The 20,659-nt window shown below is 44.2% G+C and overlaps 1 protein-coding gene across 2 annotated transcripts; it reads left to right on the top strand.

Annotated features, from left to right (window-relative positions):
• Positions 1–231: 231 nt before the first annotated feature.
• On the top strand, positions 232–9,037 carry LOC149352227 (antimicrobial peptide microplusin-like). Of its 2 annotated transcripts, none has more exons than XM_089581395.1 (5): positions 232–466; positions 1,127–1,188; positions 2,054–2,143; positions 3,411–3,437; positions 3,510–3,597. In XM_089581395.1, exons 1-5 carry the CDS (start codon positions 391–393, stop codon positions 3,540–3,542), a joined length of 288 nt encoding a protein of 95 aa, XP_089437521.1. In that variant the 5' UTR covers positions 232–390; the 3' UTR covers positions 3,543–3,597. The 2 variants fall into 2 exon arrangements, with proteins under 2 accessions (XP_089437521.1, XP_089437520.1); XM_089581394.1 differs by lacking the exon at positions 3,510–3,597 and adding an exon at positions 8,804–9,037 and having other exon boundaries at positions 239–466.
• Positions 9,038–20,659: the final 11,622 nt, after the last annotated feature.

Below are 20,659 nucleotides of genomic sequence, written 5' to 3' on the forward strand. Positions count from 1 at the left end.
ACCAGCAGACTGCGCGGTGTGCATCGTCGGTGGCGAGGAGTTGTTAACCTTGATTTCCTCACGTGCGGCTTGTGCTCTCGGGTGCTACGTGCGCTCATTCATGCTGGCTGCGCGTCAAAAGTACTCGAAGGAAATCGCTGCCGCCGTCAGAGACCACGCAGGTGGTGCAACGGTTGTTTTGACACGGTGAGAGTCCAATAGGGTCGTAATAGCCTTGCGTGGACGTCGCTAGTTTTTGGCCCTCAACCACAGAGGGGTGCCACCGAGCTTGGGTTGCGACCGAATGGGGGCAACGTTCTCGTGCCTATAAAATTCAGCAGGCCGTTTTCTGGCGGCACTCACACTTTCTCACCCGGAACAGCATCCGTTGCGAAGAACCAGATAGGAACCATGAAGGCAGTCTTGGTCTGCGTGCTGCTCGCTGCTTTCGCTGCCGTGAGCTATGCTCACCATCTGGAGCTCTGCGGTGAGTTTGTGGGGTCGTAACCCGTCCTGCATTCTGCGACCACTGGTGAGGCTGTAACTACTTGGTTTTTAAATAAGTTAGGCTGCCGCTGCTGCTGACGCCTATAATTCACAGTGGTGCGGCTGTCTGGCTGTATCGTTACACAAATATATTATATTGGCTAGTCTAGGTAAACTAGAAGCACTCTGAGATGACATGGCGATACGGCGTGTGAAATCATGAAGCCTTGTCTGAACTGCTGTTTCACTGACGCAGAGATTCAAGCAAAAGTTCAGTTCGCAATTCATGTTTGCATGTTCCTCTCGCCTTTCGGCGGCTTAAGCTGATGTGCTCGATGTAGTGCGTAGATCGATTCGTTCTCATGAAAACAAAACGCTCACTTTCGCTGCGTAAAAAGCATGCAGAAAAAAAGTGACCGCATGTAAACGAGCGACGCATGACAAATGGTGCTGCAGTGGAAGAAAGCTCTCGGAGGTGTCAGAAAAACACTCAAAGTCGACTTCGCAAGGGTTGATTTATGTTTAGAAGAGCAAGTTGCTGGGCTAGTTGGTGCTGTTGCATCGTGGTGGAGCAGCGCAAAGGACGGGACACAAGAAACAAGGAAAGACGTACACAGGCGCTGTGTGAATACATGTTGTGCCTTTTTTTTTTTTTGCGCAGATAAAAACGACGTGCAGCTCAAGACTGAACTCCAGTGCATTCGGCGCTCCATCTCGGCAGCTGTAAGGCACACCTTCGATTTTTTTGCCACCTGCGGTATCCAAGTACAGTCAGCAGGAGTAGCGGGATAAGAGTATTGAGAGTAGCGGGCGTGAATAAGAAAAGTACCTCAAAACGAGGAGAAAATGTGGTGCCTGCCGGCAGGGTACTCCGCTTTCTAACACACCCTTGCCTCATGGCATGACGCTGCGTAGTTGTTTCGCGTCTCATTTTGCGCAAACGACGCAGGAAAGTTCTGAGGCGCTTTTCGCTACTGCATCGGTTGATGTTTGTAGCATTTCTGCATCTGCGGCGGCAAACATGCATGACGTCGCAGCCAAGAGGTACAAACGATAAATCGGCAGTGTATTAATTGGTCGAAAAATTTTACAGAACAACTTATTACAAACTCTCATATCATGTGTCGTGTCGAGAAACCAAGAAAATAATGAAAAAAATCCCGCAACACACGCAACCTAATCAGTTGTATATGACGATGCGGGTACCCAAGAACGCTTTCTACAAAACTAAAACGCGCTGGCTCTGAATCTAGTGTGTATGCTAACGCTCCAAGGTCTCTGTCCGCGTTCATCAGCGCCCTACGATAAAATTCGCCCTTAATTTTACTGAATGGACTGGAATATTGCGCAAATCTGCAACTGCAAGCCTAGAATGGATGTCGAAGGTTAATATTTTTTCAGGGCTTTGTATCACTCGTTCTGTTAAAAGCGTGCTAATTGTTTCAATAGTTTTCTGCTGGAATGCATAAAATTTTCGTTCCTACGCTTAATTTCGGTGCGTGAAGTTAAGCCTGCAACATTCCGCATAAGTTTTTCTTACAGTAGCGTTTGAGAGCGAAGCTAACTTGCTTGACTTTGGGCGTTGCAGGCCAACCAAAGCTTCGACAACGCGGTCAGGAATCTCGGCTGCCAGGACAGCGCATGCGTAATCCGAAAGCTGTGCGTCGGAAACGACCTGGTGAGTAGTCATTCAGCCTGTAAAATTATTCACGTCATTCAAGCGTGGACGACTGGCGTCTCCAGTCCGCACGAACAGACGCACGCGCTTTCAGAAGTACCCTCTTCATATAATAGGCATATCAGAAATGTGCGCAAGACTACGGGGAGGTTTTGGAGTACACGAAAGTGCATGGACAAATATAAATATTTTTTGGAATAGCGTTTTTGTTCGACCCCTGTATAAGGGGAATGGATGGCGAAAGGGTATATTAACTTCATATCTGCATCATTCTGCCTAACACTCATGAAGTGTGATTAACTAAAGTGGATGTTTGGGCTTGTTGGTCAGTGAACATGGTTAAAGAATGCAGCGCGATAAGACAAGGACAAACGAAGAAGTGGACAGGACAGCGCCAGTCCTGTCCACTTCTTCGTTTGTCCTTGCCTTTTCGCGCTGCATTCTTTTACTCATGAAGTGCTCGGTAGAGAGCCATCATGGAATTTCTTCTGAGTTTTCATGTTGCGCGTATGTTTATTAGAAGGTGACCAGGGAGGAAATTCTTCAACAAATGAAAGTACGCGGTTGGCGTAATGAAAAAGTTAATACATATAACATGTCGCAGTATATAACTCGTGGCAGCACAAATGCAGCGCAGTTTTTTAAATTAAAGTGTTAGACCGGTGGTTAAAGAATGCAGCGCGATAAGACAAGGACAAACGAAGAAGTGGACAGGACAGCGCCAGTCCTGTCCACTTCTTCGTTTGTCCTTGCCTTTTCGCGCTGCATTCTTTTACTCATGAAGTGCTCGGTAGAGAGCCATCATGGAATTTCTTCTGAGTTTTCATGTTGCGCGTATGTTTATTAGAAGGTGACCAGGGAGGAAATTCTTCAACAAATGAAAGTACGCGGTTGGCGTAATGAAAAAGTTAATACATATAACATGTCGCAGTATATAACTCGTGGCAGCACAAATGCAGCGCAGTTTTTTAAATTAAAGTGTTAGACCGGTGGCTTTGCTTTGAAATGTTGCAACCTGAATATAACAAACAAGAAACGCTTCGTCAAGAAAAGGCGAACTCATAATCAGCGTCACCAGAAAAGAAACCCGATGCGTCTCCTCGGCTTTAGAACCAGGGCTGTGGGCTTCAAAATTTAAATTAATCTTCAAGGAAGTTAAAATATGTCACAAAAACTAATAATTATATGGACACTAGCAATCTGCAGCTGACGCTTCGCGTGACATATCAGCAAACTCACCCAGTATTTGTCTATTTTTCTTCTACAGGAAAAAGCCATGGCAAACCATTTTACGGTGAGTACATATATTGCTCATTATTGCTTGGCACCTTGCTGAGGGCACTAATTTTTTTTTCTTCTTGTCAAGGCGCCTATGAGGAACCAACTGCGAAAGCTATAAGAATTTCAACACGGATGCATCCAGATTAGACAAATAAAATTATGCAGTGCCTCGACATACATGACATCTAACGTGCAGCGCTGAACAGCATATCTGAACCTAATGCAGCCGGTACAGTAACGAAATGAAATGCTTAAGCGATAAAATCGCCATAATTTAAGTTAATTTCGTGTAAGGTGTGTACCGCCTCCAATGCAGAGGCCAAGTTAGCCATAAGTAGTACTTTCCCTACACATCAATTCTGCTTACTGAACTTAGCACATACCACACGCAGTGGGCGAGAGTATTTTAAAGAGTGAAAGAAAAAAAGATTAAGGTGCTGTCTGTGAAGAACATCTTCTTCACTTTAAATTTCTGCATGTACAAAGGAACCGATATTTCGAAATTAACATTCGGAGGTGTTATGTGGTCATAAAACGCAAATAAATGCGTTCACATTCACATTCATTTATTCCACATTTATCCTGGTACAGAAAAAATGTGAGGGCAAGGACTAAAAGCTGCTAGTTAAGCAGCTTGACTAAGGCCCTTGCCCCCTTTGATGGCAGCGTACAGGGGTTTAAAATCACACAAAAAATTACACACAATGATTAGATTAGTTTCTGCAGAAATTCTTGCACCACAGCACAAAATACGATCAAATAATATTTTACGCGCGTACACCAGAAAGCATTATACCGAGTCAACACACACGCATCATATATACACATATATATATATATATATATATATATATATACATATATATATACACATATATATAAACTCTATACACAAAAATTTATACAACATGTACATACTTCAAAAATGAAATCTGAAACACAGACAAATGTATTTATGCAGAAATGTTTCTCTAATTACAACATGGAAATGCCAGTCCTTAATCTATTGCTTCACACAGTTAAATTCCTAAAATATTTAACGAGTGCGGGTCTTGACGATGTTCGTATGTCCATGTCTGTGTCTTGAAGTGTGTTTAATAATACTGGCAAGCGATGTTCCAATCTATTAAAACCGTTATTTGTGCGCGAAAAGGGGACTAGCCAAATGTTTCTGTGTCTTATGTTGTAAGGAACATCCAAAGATTGTCTAAGATTGCACAGCGAGAGAAAGCATGTATTGGATTTTGCCAACGAGATTTTACACTTCATACTTAAGTTTAAATTGTACAGATGTACAGCAGGGACTATATTATATGTTGAGAAAAGCTCTGTTGTATGGCCATCATACGGTAAGCCTGCAATGTGACGGATTGCTTTCTTCTGCATTAAAAATAGCCGGTGTATGTTCGCCTTTGATGTCGTTGCCCAAACAAGGCTACAGTAATTGATGTGTGGGGTAAATAAGGCATTATATAACATTAGCTTTATCTTAGGTGGGACAATGTAACGAAGTCTGCACAGAACACCACAGGCCTTGGCCAAGTTGCGAAGCACATTTGTTACATGTGCATCCCAATTTAGATGTTCATTAAATACTACACCTAAGGTTTTCACCTCATGTACAGTATCTATTTTTTCTTGGCCTATCTTTAAACAAATACTGTAATCAAGAATTTTTTGCACAGGTCGAAATAGGACAGCCTTGGTTTTTTTCGTATTTATTTCTAATGAATTTACTTTACCCCATTCTAACAGTTTACTAAATGTAATATTACCTAAAGACGATAATTCACTAATGTCCTCTGACTGAATAAAGAAACTTGTGTCATCGGCGTAGACTACAAAGAATGCCTGGTTGCTTATTGTTACTATGTCATTTATATAGATAGTAAAAAGAATGGGTCCTAATATACTACCTTGGGGCACTCCACAAGATATATTGCGTAGAGCTGACGACTCCTCTTTTAGTGAAACGCTTTGTTGTCTCGCGGACAGATATGATTGTAAAAGGGCAAGAGGTATTCCACGGAATCCGTAATGTTCAAGCTTAGAATATAGGGTTGTGTGGTTAATTCTGTCAAATGCCTTGGAGAAATCTACAAAGCCGCCTAGTGTTAATTTTCGTTGTTCGAAACCTTTAATAATAAATTCCTTTTGTGTGAGAAGGGCCAGTTCTGTTGACATACCCTGCCGGAAACCAAACTGCTGGATGGATATTATAGAATGCTTATCACAGAACGATACAACTCTTTTGCAGATGACTTTTTCCAATCCTTTTGATATGACAGGCAGCACAGAAATAGGCCTATAATTCGAAAACTCATTTTTGTCTCCCGACTTAAACAGAACAGTGACTCTGGCTAGCTGCATTTTTTGTGGGAAAACACCAGTAGTCAAACAGGTATTGAAAATATGTGTGAGAGCAGGTACCAGGAGCTCGAGCACAAACTTTATGGGGCGGATAAGAAGGCCATCAATATCACGCGCTTTGCTATTCTTCAAAGACATAAAAATGGAATACACTTCATCTGGAGTAACTGGATCAAAAAAAGCAGTGTGGGCATTCGGTAGACCCAAGTAGGACAATGCTTTATCATCATGGTTACTGTTCGCTAAAGTCGTAAAGTATTCATTAAACTTATTTGCTAGTTCTCTTCCTTTAAAACTTTGATTATTGACACTAATTTCGAGGTCTCCACTTTCGTGCGTATTGCGATTTAAAAGTTTATGTAATTCACGCCAAAGAGCGTCTCCCCGAGTTGCAACGCGACCAAAAAGATTTTCAAAATAAGCGTGTTTAGAGTTGCGTAACACTTTTGTTACACTGTTTCTGTATTTCTTAAATGATATGAAGTCATTGGGGTCTTTTGTTTTCAAGAACTGAAAATACATCGCATTTTTTTCACTAATCATTCTAATACATTCGTCAGTGAGCCATGGTTTCCGACATTTTTTGCGCTTTTTGACAGATTTGTACTTAAAACAATCTGTGTAAGCACGTTTAAGCAAACCCAAGAAAATGTCGTAGGCATCATCAGCAGTAGTACACTCAAGCGCAGATGTAAAGTCAATTTCCTCAACTGCAGTTCGGAAACGTTCAAGCGTTTTTTCATTAACTTCTTGAACTAAAAATGATTCACAAGGCTTTTCGAAGTTTTTACATAGCTCACCGGGCTTGCAAAACATAAAAATAGGCAAATGATCACCCAGAGCTGCCGTTATAACGCCGGCTTTGATACAGCCTTCCGGGTTATTTGTGATGAATATGTCAAGAAGACTTTCAGAGTGACAAGTGATGCGTGTAGGCTCTGTTATTACGGTTGAACAATGAAAAGTGTCCAGAAGCAGACACATACGTTGCGAGTTTAGAGTAGGCTGAAGCATGTTAATGTTGCAGTCACCACCGATGGTAATGTGCAGTTTATTCAAACACGCGAAATTCAGCAGCCTTTCTAAGTAGGCAAGAAATTGATCAGTATTCCCATCTGGTGGCCTATAAGTAACGACAAATATAGATTGCTTGCATTGGAGCGTCAGAGTCTCGTAATCGGGAGTAATAGCTGTGAAGTCGGGGAGCACTACGCATGGCAACTGTTCTGATATCAACTGCATTACTCCCCCACCACGCCTGCAGGGTCTGTTTAGGTAGAAACTCCTGTAGCCTGGTAGACAAAGCACTTCTTCTTGCGTTTTATACCATGTTTCGGTTATCATTATGATATGAAACTTGAATCTAAATTCATCAAAAAATGTTGTTACTTCATCGTATTTGTTCCTTGCAGACTGCGCATTAAAATGTAGAAAGGCAAGGTGCGTACTGTCTTTCGGGCAAGCGATATTTTTCGGTGTGTTCATCAGCACGGGGAAAGAAGATGCACTGAGTAGCGCAAGATGTGCTTACACAATCTTTTCCAAATCAGCTTCGCATGAAATCCGGATGACACGAGATGTCTCCGTTTTCCGCGCGAAAACTTTGCCGCCTTTCGCCCATGCAAAACGCCAGCTCATTGCCTTCTTTTTTGCGATAGTCTTTCCTAGCAGAAACTTAAGCTGAGGGCAAAGGTGTTCGTTCACAAACACCGATGCCTTGGTTGAAAATCCTAGGTCTTCGGTGTTTAGTTTCTTGCTGCGTGCCTTGTCAATCACTTGGTTTCGTTTCGCACGGCTGTTGAAAACGGCAACAATGTTCTTGCTTTCGGCGTCGTTCCAAACAGGAACACGATGACACACCTCGATATCCTGCCTATCTATAGGCTCACCCACTGCGTCGCCCACTTTAGCAAGCAGCTCTTCTAGGTTTTCATTATCCTCACACGGTACACCCTTTATTTCAATGTTCTTGATCCTAGAATACTGATCTTGTTCAGTTACTCTAACAGAGTTGTCGTGCACCTGTTTTCTCAGATTTTCAAGCTCCTGTAGCAATTCTTCATGAGATTCTTTTAGTGCAGCATTTTCCTTTTTTATTTCGGCACACTCTTGCTTCATTTCTTCGTAGTCTTTGTTGATGTACTCTAGGCTACTTTTTAGCTCCCTCAGTTCCTTTCGGAATTCACGCTTTAGGTCAGCAATTTCTGTCATGTCGCAAGCAGCACGCAAAGCACTACACGTATCAAAAACGTCACCGGCAGCAGAGGCAGGGCAGAGGGCAGTGCAAAATAAAAGATACAAAAATGACAGCTCAAACCTGCGATTCAAGATGAAAGAATAAGCGTTGTTGCCGGTCCACTGCCTCCGCTGCCAAATGACCAGGATGGCGATGTTGCAGTCCTTTTATAGCCAGGCGACGTAGCAGTGCTGTGATGCAGTACCACGTGATGTCCACCACGTGATGTCGCAGGTATGCAGGGGTCCTTTTGTTGGCCGGAAATCAGCCCAGGCAGTCCGGTGGTCCACACTATCAGGTGATATCGCTCGGGGCAGTAGGCGTCTGCGATTCAAGATGAAAGAATAAGCGTTGTTGCCGGTCCACTGCCTCCGCTGCCAAATGACCAGGATGGCGATGTTGCAGTCCTTTTATAGCCAGGCGACGTAGCAGTGCTGTGATGCAGTACCACGTGATGTCCACCACGTGATGTCGCAGGTATGCAGGGGTCCTTTTGTTGGCCGGAAATCAGCCCAGGCAGTCCGGTGGTCCACACTATCAGGTGATATCGCTCGGGGCAGTAGGCGTCTGCGATTCAAGATGAAAGAATAAGCGTTGTTGCCGGTCCACTGCCTCCGCTGCCAAATGACCAGGATGGCGATGTTGCAGTCCTTTTATAGCCAGGCGACGTAGCCAGGATATTGTTTCATCTAAGTTCGGTGCGGAAAGGAAAATTAGGAGTATCTTTCGACAAACAATGGCGTCACAATTAACATGCTTTTTTATTCGTGCAGAGGAGTCAAATCACGGAAATTCACAACGCAGCCACTGCTTGCGATCCCAGCGCTAGTCACCACCACTGAAAGCTGTCGGTGAAGTCATTACAGAAAACTGATGTCGCGGAGGTGACAAGTTCTTGCAACCAGCAAGACAGTGGTGATCGCTTTGTCATCATTGGATCCCAGCGAACTTTATTTCCCGACAACTGTGTACTTCTACAATGCCAAATAAATGTGTTTCTTTTTTAATCACTTCAAACATACTATATTCTGACGAATACTTACACACGATATAGAAGCAGCACGTACAAGATGAAACAATATCCTGGCTGCCTATCAAAAGCATGCATGCTTCCTTTTCGAGGATCTAAGGGATTCTGATGCATTGTTAATTCTCCTAAACCGATGGAGTGTATATTCCGAAAAATTGATTACTGATTTCAATCGCTTTGAAAGAGATGAGGTCGGGGCCATTTGCTAACTATTTTGAAGCACTTTTTGGTTAATTAACATTAAGGACTTTCGTAAAAAGGCTCCTTTCAGTGCCTTTAGCTAATAGTTTGACTCCCAAAACAAAAGCACGGTGTCACAAACGCTCCGAAGTTGCGTGCCTCCGCTTATTAGAGCGAGGCGCATCTGGAAAAACAGTGTAATGCTCTTCAGATGTCGCCAGCAGGCAGTTATTTAGACAGGACTGTGGAATTAAAAAAGGACGCACATTTGTCCGGGTGGGAATGACACAGTCCTGAGCCTGTCCGAATCTCCATATGGCGTCTGAGAACCTTATCCTACTGCGTCTTTGTTCACAGAGGCCGATTTCCATGGCTGGACATATGTTACAGCTCTTCGAATGATTGGGCGAAAGAGGCTGATTACCTGGCTTTTCTCAGCCAACTTTTTGAGTGAAGAGAATGCAGTTCATCGCTTGCTGTGGGAGGATATCCCAAAGTGACACCCGTCAACCTTTGTCTCCCCAGTGAAATTTACCGTTACTTCAGCAATAGCCAATATATGACCTTGTTTAGAAGTTCAAAGAGGCACATAAAAGAAACAAAATCACAGATGATCAATGCGATTCATGCAACACAGTCACAGTGTTCCCCCGTAGGACAGAGCTGCCTCTCACGGGTTTTAGACCGTGCGAGCGCGTGGCTTGATCCAGTCGGTCAGTTGCCGTGTGACACGCCGCACCGCCGCTCCGGACTGTTTCCGCAGTAACTATACCTTCCGGTTACGCACTCCGCTCTGGCCACATTTACCTTCCACCCTATAGGTAGTACCCATTTCAACCTCCCATCAGTTACGCCGACTTCTACTACTACTACTATTGTCGGACACGACTGAAGAAAACAGCGGCGAATGGCCTTCAAAGAAGCCCCTCCGGCCAATGGCGACAATCGATTCTCATGACCGCGGGACGGCACCGGTCCAGTGCTCTAAAATCTCAAACATCGTGTCTATAGGGGGCACCCCTGTCTGCGTGACCTCCCACCGATCTCTTAACACTGTCCGAGGTGTTATCTCTGAAAGTGACTTTATCCATATAACAGAAACCGGAATGCTTCAAAGGCTCACCAACCAAGCTGTAATTGACGTTCACAGGGTCAAAATCCGCAAGGATAAAAAAGAAATATATACTAAACACATTGTCTGCACGTTTAACACCAGAACCTTGCCTGAAACCATCGAAGTTGGATACCTTAAAGTAAATGTAAGGCACTACATCTCTAACCCCCGAAGATGCTTAGATTGTCAGAGGTTTGGCCACGGCTCAGGGTTGACGTGGGCGTAAAACTTGCGCGAAATTCTCTTCGAAGGACCACCATTGTGAGGAATGTGACGCAGCTGCGCTAGCTGCGAAGGAGGCCACGCTGCATACTCCAGGGCGTGTCCGTCCTAGAAGAAGGAAAAGAAATAATAACCATGAAGACCAAGGAAAAAATTTCATTTAAAGAATCGAGGAGGTGATTAGCGCTTACGAACACATTCTCCTTCACAGGAAAATCCAACTTCGCTTATGTGGTGCGCAGGGGCGGAGCACCACTCAGCATCCCGGCACCTGCCGATTCAACTTTTACTGAGCCTATAGCAGGGACAGCGAATGCTGCTCTGCCATCTCCAAAGCAGGGAGCGCCGGCCCACGGATCGGCACCCCGCAGGAATTCCAGCCGCTAGCGGAGGCCTGAAACTCACACAACCGCGGCTTCTCCGCGGTCCTCCGGCACCTCCTGTGAGGTGATGGGCATAACTCCCAATCCGCCTGCGTTGCCGCTTCGGAACAGCTCTCTGGAGCGGAAAACGGACCGAGCCCTCATTACAGGCCCAAAACCGAAGTAAATTTATTCCATTTTCCACCCAAAACATACAAACACGACTTTTTTTAATACAGTGGAACAGTAGAGGACTCTTGAGGAATTACAGTGACATAATACATATTTTAGGCTCAACGTTGCCCATAACTTTCTCTGTTCAGGAAACCAACCTTGGTCCACAACACGTGAATATTTAGAAAAACTAGAAAACTTTCCGATGCGATCGTGAGCAGGCAAATAGACTCTCGGGAGGCGTCGCGATTGTCATTCAAAGCGGCGACCCAGCTCAAGAAATGAAACTGAAAACAAAACTTGAGGAGGATGTTGCAGTTTGCGCCGTCAGCTACAAAACCATTACAGTATGTTCTGTATATGTTCCCCCACACATCACATTAACAGTCCAAGATTTAGAAGGCCCCATCAATGAACTGCCAGAAACATACCTGGTAGTTGGCGATTTTAATGCTCACTCCCAATTTTGGGGGAGCGAGCAACGTGACTCTCGGGGCCAAGAAATCGAAGATTTTATCCTCTCAAAAAATATGTTTTTTAAATAATGGAAGACCCACATACTGTTGCACAAGCTAGGAAAAAATGAGCTTCCTCGATCTAACTTTCGCATCGCCATCCGTTTTTAACGATTTTGGATGGGATATTTTAAATAACCCTCTGGGAAGTGATCCCCTACCTGCTGTCATCAGTCTGTCATCATCTACTCCAATAATCCCCTGAAGGCCGCGGCACTGGAAACTTCACCTCGCCGATTGGTCACTTTTTAGAACAAATGCCACTGTGGAAAAGAAATTTTCTGAAGAATTCACCGTAGACGAAATTAACTAAAGGTTTCCTACATGTATAATATCGGCCGCAATACTCGCTGTACAAGAAATAACAGGACTCGTACAGAAGAAACACAAATTGCACATTGACCAAAAAAAAAACTGCAAAATAAAGCCTGGGGCGCGCTCCGTCGATACCCCACTGCAAAGAACTTGCTTACCTATAAGAGGGCCAAGGATAGAACACGGTATGTTCGACGAAATGCAGAGAAATCTTCCTGGCAGAAATATGTGTTGTCAATAAACACTTCAATAACCTCAAAGAAATATGGGAAAAATTTCGAAAATTCACTGGTGATCATGATCTTTTCACATTTCCGCTGTTCACAACACCCGGTACACAAACATCATTAGAAGAGCAGGCCAGTATATTGGGCGAGCACTTAACTGAAATCTCAAGCTCGTCCGACTACACAACCACATTCCAGAAACACAAAGAAATAACTGAAAAACAAAAACTTCCATCTGGAGCAGGAAATAACGAGCCAATCACACTGCAGGAATTAGATCGGGAATTTTCTTTCAGATAAAAGACAGCGCCAGGACCAGATAACGTGCATTACACTATGCTTGCCCATCTCTCTGAGGCAGCCATAAAGGCGCTGTTGAAATTCTTTAATAAAATATGCATAACTGGGAAAATACCTCAGGAGTGGAAAAAAAGCAGTCATAGTACCTTTTCTGAAACCCGGAAAGCCACCAACGAGTCCTAGCAATTATAGACTAATAGCCGTCACTAGCTGCATTGCTAAACCTTTAGAAAGTGTAATAAACATTAGACTTACCTTCATACTTGAATCCCGGCAACTATTAGACGCACATCAATGTGGATTTAAAAAAGCATGCTCGACCACTGATCACCTTGTCCGCCTAGAAAACACCATCCGGGAGGCGTTCTTCCATAATCAGCAATGTATTGGGGTCTTCTTCGACCTGGAGACGGCCTACGATACCACGTGGATTTTCGGCATCCTCCGTGACCTAGCAGAACTAGGCATTCGCGGCAGGATGCTGAACTGCTTAAGCGTCTTCCTGGCTAACCGCACATTCCGAGTCCTCCTAGGAGCAACTCTCTCCATGACTTTCACCCCAAAAACGGCGTACCCCAGGGGTGTATTCTAAGCACGACACTCTTCATAGTAAAAATGAATTCCTTAGCTAAAGTAATGCCAAAGTACATAATGTATTCGCTTTATGTAGATGACCCACATATAGCATGCACTTCCTCCACCATATCAACCTGTGAGAGACAGATACAAATGACACTAAATAAACTAGCTGCTTGGGCAGAGAGAAGTGGCTTTAAATTTTCTCCTAAAGAAGTAGCTGTTTTGTTTTCATGGCGAAGAGGCCTACAGGTCGATCCCAATCTATACCTGTACCAAACCGTGCTACCAATTAAACAAGAACACAAATTTTCAGGCGTAACTTTTGACTAGAAGATCACATTTCCACCACACATTAGCAGCCTTAAAAAGAAAGCTTCTCAAGCCCTCAATATCTTAAAAGTGCTCTCACGGAAACGGTGAGGTCCGAAAGAGCATGCCTTTTACAAATATACCGCTCTCTGGTGCGCTCCAGGTTGGACTACGGGTGCATAGTATATTGTTCGGAAATAGCATCCTACTTAAAAAGATTAGACCCTGTTCATATTCTTTGTCTGCGCCTGTCATCTGGAGCATACAGAAATCGCCGATAGCCAGCCTGTACGTTGACACTAATGAGCCCACTTTAGAGGATAGAAGAATCGCATTTACATGAACATATGTCCTAAAAACCTGTTCTCTTCCAAAGCACCTCTGCCAGCCAATGGTCACCAAGTGCCCATCCAAAAAATTATTCAACAAACCACATTTTATCAGGCCACTAATACTGCGCTTTGAAGATAAATGTGAATAGTTAGCACTACTACATGCCCTGCCGAATATTGCACAAAGACATGAATATTTGCCACCGTGATACAGTCTCCCTTCAGTATGGGACTTCACAATTACACATTTAGACAAAAAGCAAACGCCAAGCGAGCACAATTACAGGAATTCTTCGCACTACAAGAAAAATATGACACCTACACTGCATTTTACACCGATGGCTCAAAAACAGAGTCATGTTGGAAGTACAGTAATTCAAGAAAAAAATAAACAAATAATACGACTACTAGAATGCGCATCGGTTTTCACTGCCGAGTATTTTGCCATCTTCGTAGCTGTAGAACCAATAGTATGAGAGAACAACAAAGATAGCATCATTTACATAGATTCCCTGAGTATGCTCAAAGCGTTGCACTGTAGAAAGCTGCTGAACCCATAATAGGAAACATCATACACAACATAGTTAAAATCACAAAACAAAAACGTAACATTAAATTCGGCTTGGTCCCTAGCCATGTTGGAATTGTGGGTAACGAGAAAGCCGATTTATGCGCTGCACAAGCCCGGAATGGTTAAATAAAGGAAGCGAACATACCACACAAAGATTGTTTAAAGTTAATATACAGTAAACTGAGAAGTAAGTGGCAGGCTACATGGGAGGAGCAAGGAAACAACAAAATGTACACTGTAAAGCCCATTTTAGGAGAATGGAAATCATGTAGGCATCAGGCGTTTTACAGAAGTTATCTTATGTCGACTACACATCGGACACACACACCTCACACACAACTTCCTACTAACAAAACAAGAGAAACTTCGCTGCGAAATGTGTGGCAATTAACTAACATTAAACCAGATTTTAATTTCATGTACTCAACTTGAACAACTTAGAAAAAAAGCATTTTAGAGAATTCTGCAATGAATACATCCCATTACACCTCATGTTGCTTTAGGTGATCAAGCACTTATTGATTTTTCACGTATTTGAAAGTTTATTAAAGAAGCCAGTATTTTAAACAAACTATAGGCATCTCTTTTAACACAAGACATTCTAACCCTGTGTTTGGCCATCATAGCCTTCGTTGCTTTTGCACCATAAAACCTAATATAACTAACTAACTTTCAAATTGAAAGAGAGATTTTCGTTGACTGTATGTCGTCTCTTTAAGGAAGTTCAGAGACGACGGGCAAGGAAGGCTGAACTACAACATTTTCATCTATAACGAACATTATAAATCAGTTTGATGACCCAATCAGTCTTCCAGCCATTATGCCACTGTATTTTCCACGAAATGACATGCACAGTGAGTGCACCAGAGTGTGATTGCGTTTTCGTGACTGGTTAGCAAAGTACAGGCACGGCCATAAGTAAACGGAGCACGCTATTGAGTTTGAAATGCAATCACGCTTTTTCCATTGGAAATGAAGAAGTGTTGTTTCTCTACAATAAAGCCCACCAACCCCCTCTACGAGCATGAGCGTACCATTGCTGGAAATTTCATTTAGGTGACGCGTGAAAAATATTCGAAGACGGTTGCGTGCTCCGTTTACTTTTGTCCGCGCCTGTACGTCGGCAGCGGTGCAGTTGATAATTGTGGGAGTTACCTGCCGCAAGAATTTTGACAGAAAAAGTTTCTGTGCCTGATTTGCCAAAAGTTTGCCTGCGTCACGAAAATCCCGGCCAAATGCGTCGTACTCAATGCGCAGAAGAGCGGGGCGTTGGCGATAGGAACCGGGCCCCCTACATAGTCGCAGCACACTGGCACATCATTTTCAACAAGGTTTACATAAATTTAATCTGCCCAAATAATGGATGGAGAGCTATTCACACGTTGGAAAAATATATTTAGCTGTTGACATTCCGCTCGACGGCGCGACCAGATCTTATTCGCTGAAGGCACTGGAACGGGAAAAGTACCGAATTCGTTTTCTCTCGCCGCCTCGCCGCCGCGCCAGGGAGAGCGCTCTCCCGATTCGTTCTCCGCGGTCACATGGTCATTCCTCGCCATAAATGGTCCGCTCGCTTCTTTCTCGCGGCCGCCGACACACAGATCGTCCGGAGCATTACGTAGCAGTTGCTGTCATGGGCTGAGATAAGCGTGTGACGCTTGTGCATTTGGTGCCTGCATGAAGACATCGAAGAATGCCTGCGTGTTGCGTTTTGGGTGCAGCATTCGGCGGAAATCGGGCGAAACGCTGTTTGCCATTCCAAGCGAAAAAAAAAAGACTCCAAGCGACGAGCTATATGGCTCCACAGAATACGGCGGGAGAAATTTGTTCCTGTTTTTTACTACTCACGGCCACCATTACAAATGCTGCTAATCTAGCGGTTGCTTAATGAACTTATACATTTCATTCATGCGTAAGCATTAAGTGCTTATTTTGACAGGGTCGTGTCACCGAAAGTTTTTCGGCAGGATTACGTTTGTATGAAACAAAATATAAGGAAACGAATGTCTGTACTAGATCCAGCATGTAAAAATCTCGCTGGGGAAGAATTTGGTTCATGTGATGCAATTAGTTAACTATTAGAGGCAAATAAGTGAATAACCAATAGGGTGTGACGTAATGGTTTGACGTCACAAACCGGAAGTCTCTTCTTCTTCCATGTCACTTCTTCCTTCCACAAAGAATGCTTACGCATTTCTCCAATGCGGGTGCCGCCGCAGTGATCTCAAAAGTTTTTTTTAATTACCATCCACCTTATGACTGACACTTCATGTGCACATTTTTTGGCACACAGTCTTTCTACAACTTCTGTCCTCGCCACTCATGAGTCAAGAAAGGCTTTCACCTTAATAAATGCGAAGAGTGAAGCGCACATGCGCAGTGCTCTTCGCATGTTTTTTCGCGACAGTACGCGTGATGCATATGCAAGCAAAAATTCAGGGGAGCACTTAAGTCTCCTTACGTGCTATAATGTGAAAGTATTTGTGCCTTCCTATACGTTGTTTGTGATTCTTTAAAGCGGCCCAGGCCAAATTTGAAGGTCACCATCGCGTTTTCCGCACTCGAATTAGGTTGGACATCGATTTTGGTACAAATCGGCCAAGGTCAAATCACAGGGGTAGGTGGGGCAAATATGGGAGTGGTCCGGGCGGAATTTGGAGGTCATCGTCGTGTTCGCCGTGGTCGAATTAGGTTGCACATAGATTTTGGTCCAAATCGACCAAGGTCAAACTTCAGGGGTAGGTGGGCCAAATTTGGGAGTGGTGCAGGGGCAAATTTGGAGGTCGCCATAATGTTCGCCGCAGTTGAATTCGGTTGGACATCGGTTTTGGCCCATATCGGCCAAGGTCAAATTTCTCTCCTTGTAGTATCTTTTGGACTAATTAGCAAGTGAACAACGGTATGCTTCATTCATTGCTATAAAAGTACGCACAATTCGCAAAACCTAATTTATTCTGTATAAAATTCACAGCGCGCGGCCGTCGCTTCAGCGGCGCTGGACGAAATATGGCGGCGGGTCGGCGGCTCCGGCGATGTTTGCCGTACTTTTCCCGTTCCGGTGGCTGTATTGTTCGCCGCTCCCTGTGCTTCTTTTCAACGCGGACAGACGGCGCCACGCAATCGAAGTTTGTCAAGTCGCCGAGCTGGGGAGGCCGTACTGCGGTATATCGGAATCGTTCAGTGCCGCGGGAAATGCGGCAAGTCGCAGAACGCGTGAAACTGCGGTCGAAACTGAGTCATATTGCGCTAGTTAGTGTTCTGGTTACTGGAGGAGGTGAAGGATAAACTTGATTTAATAACACCGAGACAGACAGACAAAGAGAGAGAGAGAGAGAGATAGGCCTAGTCCCGCACCACTGCTCTATCGCAGGTTGAACATAAAGAAAGAAGGAAGAAGGAGAGAAGAAAGGAAGGAAGCAATTATATACAATTGCTTTTACTGCGCAAGTATTGCAGATATAGAAATTGTTTTCCTCGGATTACCTATAGCGCCAAATTTTATTAAAACTGTGAGTGCCGACACCATGGCCCTGGTGCTGGTTCCATTCTTGATTACCTACGTTTCGCGTCGTCGACACGCCTTCGAAACAAAGGATTAGGATGGCGATTAGAGTATTCGAAGTGGTGACCAATTTCAGGATGCTTTACGATAACCGCACAAAGTTGGTAGGGGTGAAATCTCAGGCTGAAGTAGCTTCACTTGAGGAGGGTGGTCTCACATTGTTCACCATGCAAGAACTAATGTTGGGCAGAGTACGCAGAGGTTCGGGCAAGGGAATTTCTGACCTTACTTTTGGCACCCGGTGATTATATGGCGCAGGGCAAAAATAGCCGGGATTTTGCGACGCAGGAATAACGACTGCGGGCTGTTGTGACAGGTCATTTGGACGCAGGGCAGCCTGGCTACCATCCTTTTGAAGCTGGGTCAAGTACTGCTGCACAAATATGTGGAACGAGTATGCGCTGCCAATGTCTAAACGTTACACAGCGTAAAGACCCGTGCTTCGTAGAGAAACGTAGGGTGTTCTACTACAAACACGCATGCCTCAGGAACAGCACTGCTCCGGCAAAGTATAGACTTCGTTTCATTCAGTGTATTCTGATGGAGCGACCGCGTAGTTGAAACTGCTCACGCTCACGTTTCCTCCGCCATTAAAAGCGCTGAATTCTTCAAGGGGATGCTGTCATGTTCAACGTCCTCTTTATTTTTAGCGCCATCGGACACGTCAGCGCAGATGTTAGGTGATTTACTGGCTGGCGCATTCATAGTAGTCTTAACTGCAGGTAGTGATCTTGGGTTAAACAATGAGTATGCGGAATTTTCTTTTAAATTAATTCAAATTCAACTGATTAAAACTGACCACTGTAGAAAGGCGCAGGCGCAGCTGGAAAAGTGTGGAAGTGGGTCGAAGCTGACGTTTCGACTGAGTGAGATGCAATTTCTAAATTTTTCGAGGGCTCGTAACATTGTCTACATTTCTGTGCCCCTGACTATGTGCTCGTTCCCCATTACTCACACTCTACTTCTTGAGAGAGCTTTTTCGCCCCACCGACTATAAGCACGTTTAACAATTATTCCTCTAGCTCTTATGGATAACGATGACATGACGCGATGGCCGAGAAATGAGAGAAACACTTCTAGAGCGCCACACATGGCATTAAAAATTATTCTTCCTCTCTATATATGAAATGACTTACGGCATGCATGTGGTCTATGGTCCAGTGCCTTTTTCGAAAATCAGCCTGCCACCTTGCTTGGTTAAATCTCCTCGTTGCCCTGATTTATTAGCAGTCACCTGAGTGTATATCTTACACTTAAATCGAAAAGCGAATCGATGTGTAGTTTTCAAGTTTTTGACATCCTCTTTTTAATGGATTATTGTTACGTTAGCATTCTTCCGTTACACATGAAATAAAGAAGCATTGTGTGCACAGGGTTACAGTCTTCCCTAGCCCAATATCGCCCTCGTATTGCTTGAGCCGACCGACACTTACTATAGTTCTTTTGGGCCTCATTCTTCTCTTTAGTGCCGATTGGATATGATCAAAAATGTATTCACTTTTCTTGAAAACTTCTCTTAAATTCTCCTCTCCTACAAAGCGCTCAGTAGAATGGCACTGATCTCTAGACTGAAACCGGCCAGCTCCCTGTGCCAGGACATTTTTTATCATAATTTCTCCACCTGAACCTCCTGCGTGCTGATATGTACTAAAAGCTTCTCAACGGATCAAAATAGAGGGCTGCAAGGAACGTAACAACGCACCATGTGAATTAGGCGAGTGTAGACTGACAGCGACAGCGAAAGCTTCCTTATTATGGTTGCAGCAATGCACTTCTCAATTCTAGGTTATTATTTGTTTGCTCCTGTATTCTGTAGCGCGCGACACCTCCCTCCCTTGTTAGAAGCTCGACAGTGGATTTAAATAGGTTCGATGGAGATGGAGAGAACGCCAAAAAAACTTAAAAGTACGACGAAAATGAACGCGTCAGAACTGCATCAACAAAACGAAAGAATGGAAATGGGTGAAAACTAAATACATCTGTCTTGAAGTTGTAGGCTGCCGTGAGGTTTACAGTAGAATACAAGATAGGGAGGTGCAACTACAGTGCCCCTGCTTGCACTTTCAATTATAAGTATTGCCTTCAGGTTAGCTACCAAGATATTTTCTGTGAAAAACCAGACAAAAAAAAAAGGTGGAGGACTGAAAGGAGTTGAATAGGGCAGAAGGCAAAACCTACAAGTTGTTTCGTCTTTTTGTACATTATATTTCAGGAAACAACTAGTAAGCAAGACGTAACAGTGCAAGTCGCCTGATATTCGGACAGCTGCGTATATGGCAGCCACGTAGATACCTTGAAATCCATTGGCAAGGATCATATCAATCACGATACACGAAAGAAAAGGAAGGCAAAGAACGAGCAGGCATGTGCACATTTAAGTCGCACGTCTTATGCTTCCGACCACTGCGAACAGCCTGCGAACGCAGTTTTCACCTCGGGCTTTACTGTGGCAATCGACCTCGAAGAGCCAACGAAGGCGCGAGAAAGAGTTTCATGGTCGCCGTGCAACCAACGCAGGCGACCAGAAAGCAGCGCCGCGTGCGTCGTCGGTGGCGGGGAGTTGGTCACCTTGATTTCCTCACGCGCGGCTTCCGCTCTTAGGTGCGGGGCGTGTTCATTCATACTGGCATCGCGTCAAAAACAGTAGAACGATGTCGCTGACGGCGCCACGTATCACGCAAGCGGTGCAATAGTTTTCAGTGACGCCATGAGCAACCAGTAAGGTGAAAGGAGACTTGTTTGACGTCGTTTGATTTTCTTTTATTCGCAGGTGGCTGCCGTATGGCTTAAGTTGCAACCCAATTGGGGCAATATTATGTGCATAAAAGTCAGCGGTC

The sequence above is a fragment of the Amblyomma mixtum genome, chromosome 3, assembly GCF_055824585.1.
Source record: "Amblyomma mixtum isolate Tamu chromosome 3, ASM5582458v1, whole genome shotgun sequence".
NCBI classification, from domain to species: domain Eukaryota; kingdom Metazoa; phylum Arthropoda; class Arachnida; order Ixodida; family Ixodidae; genus Amblyomma; species Amblyomma mixtum.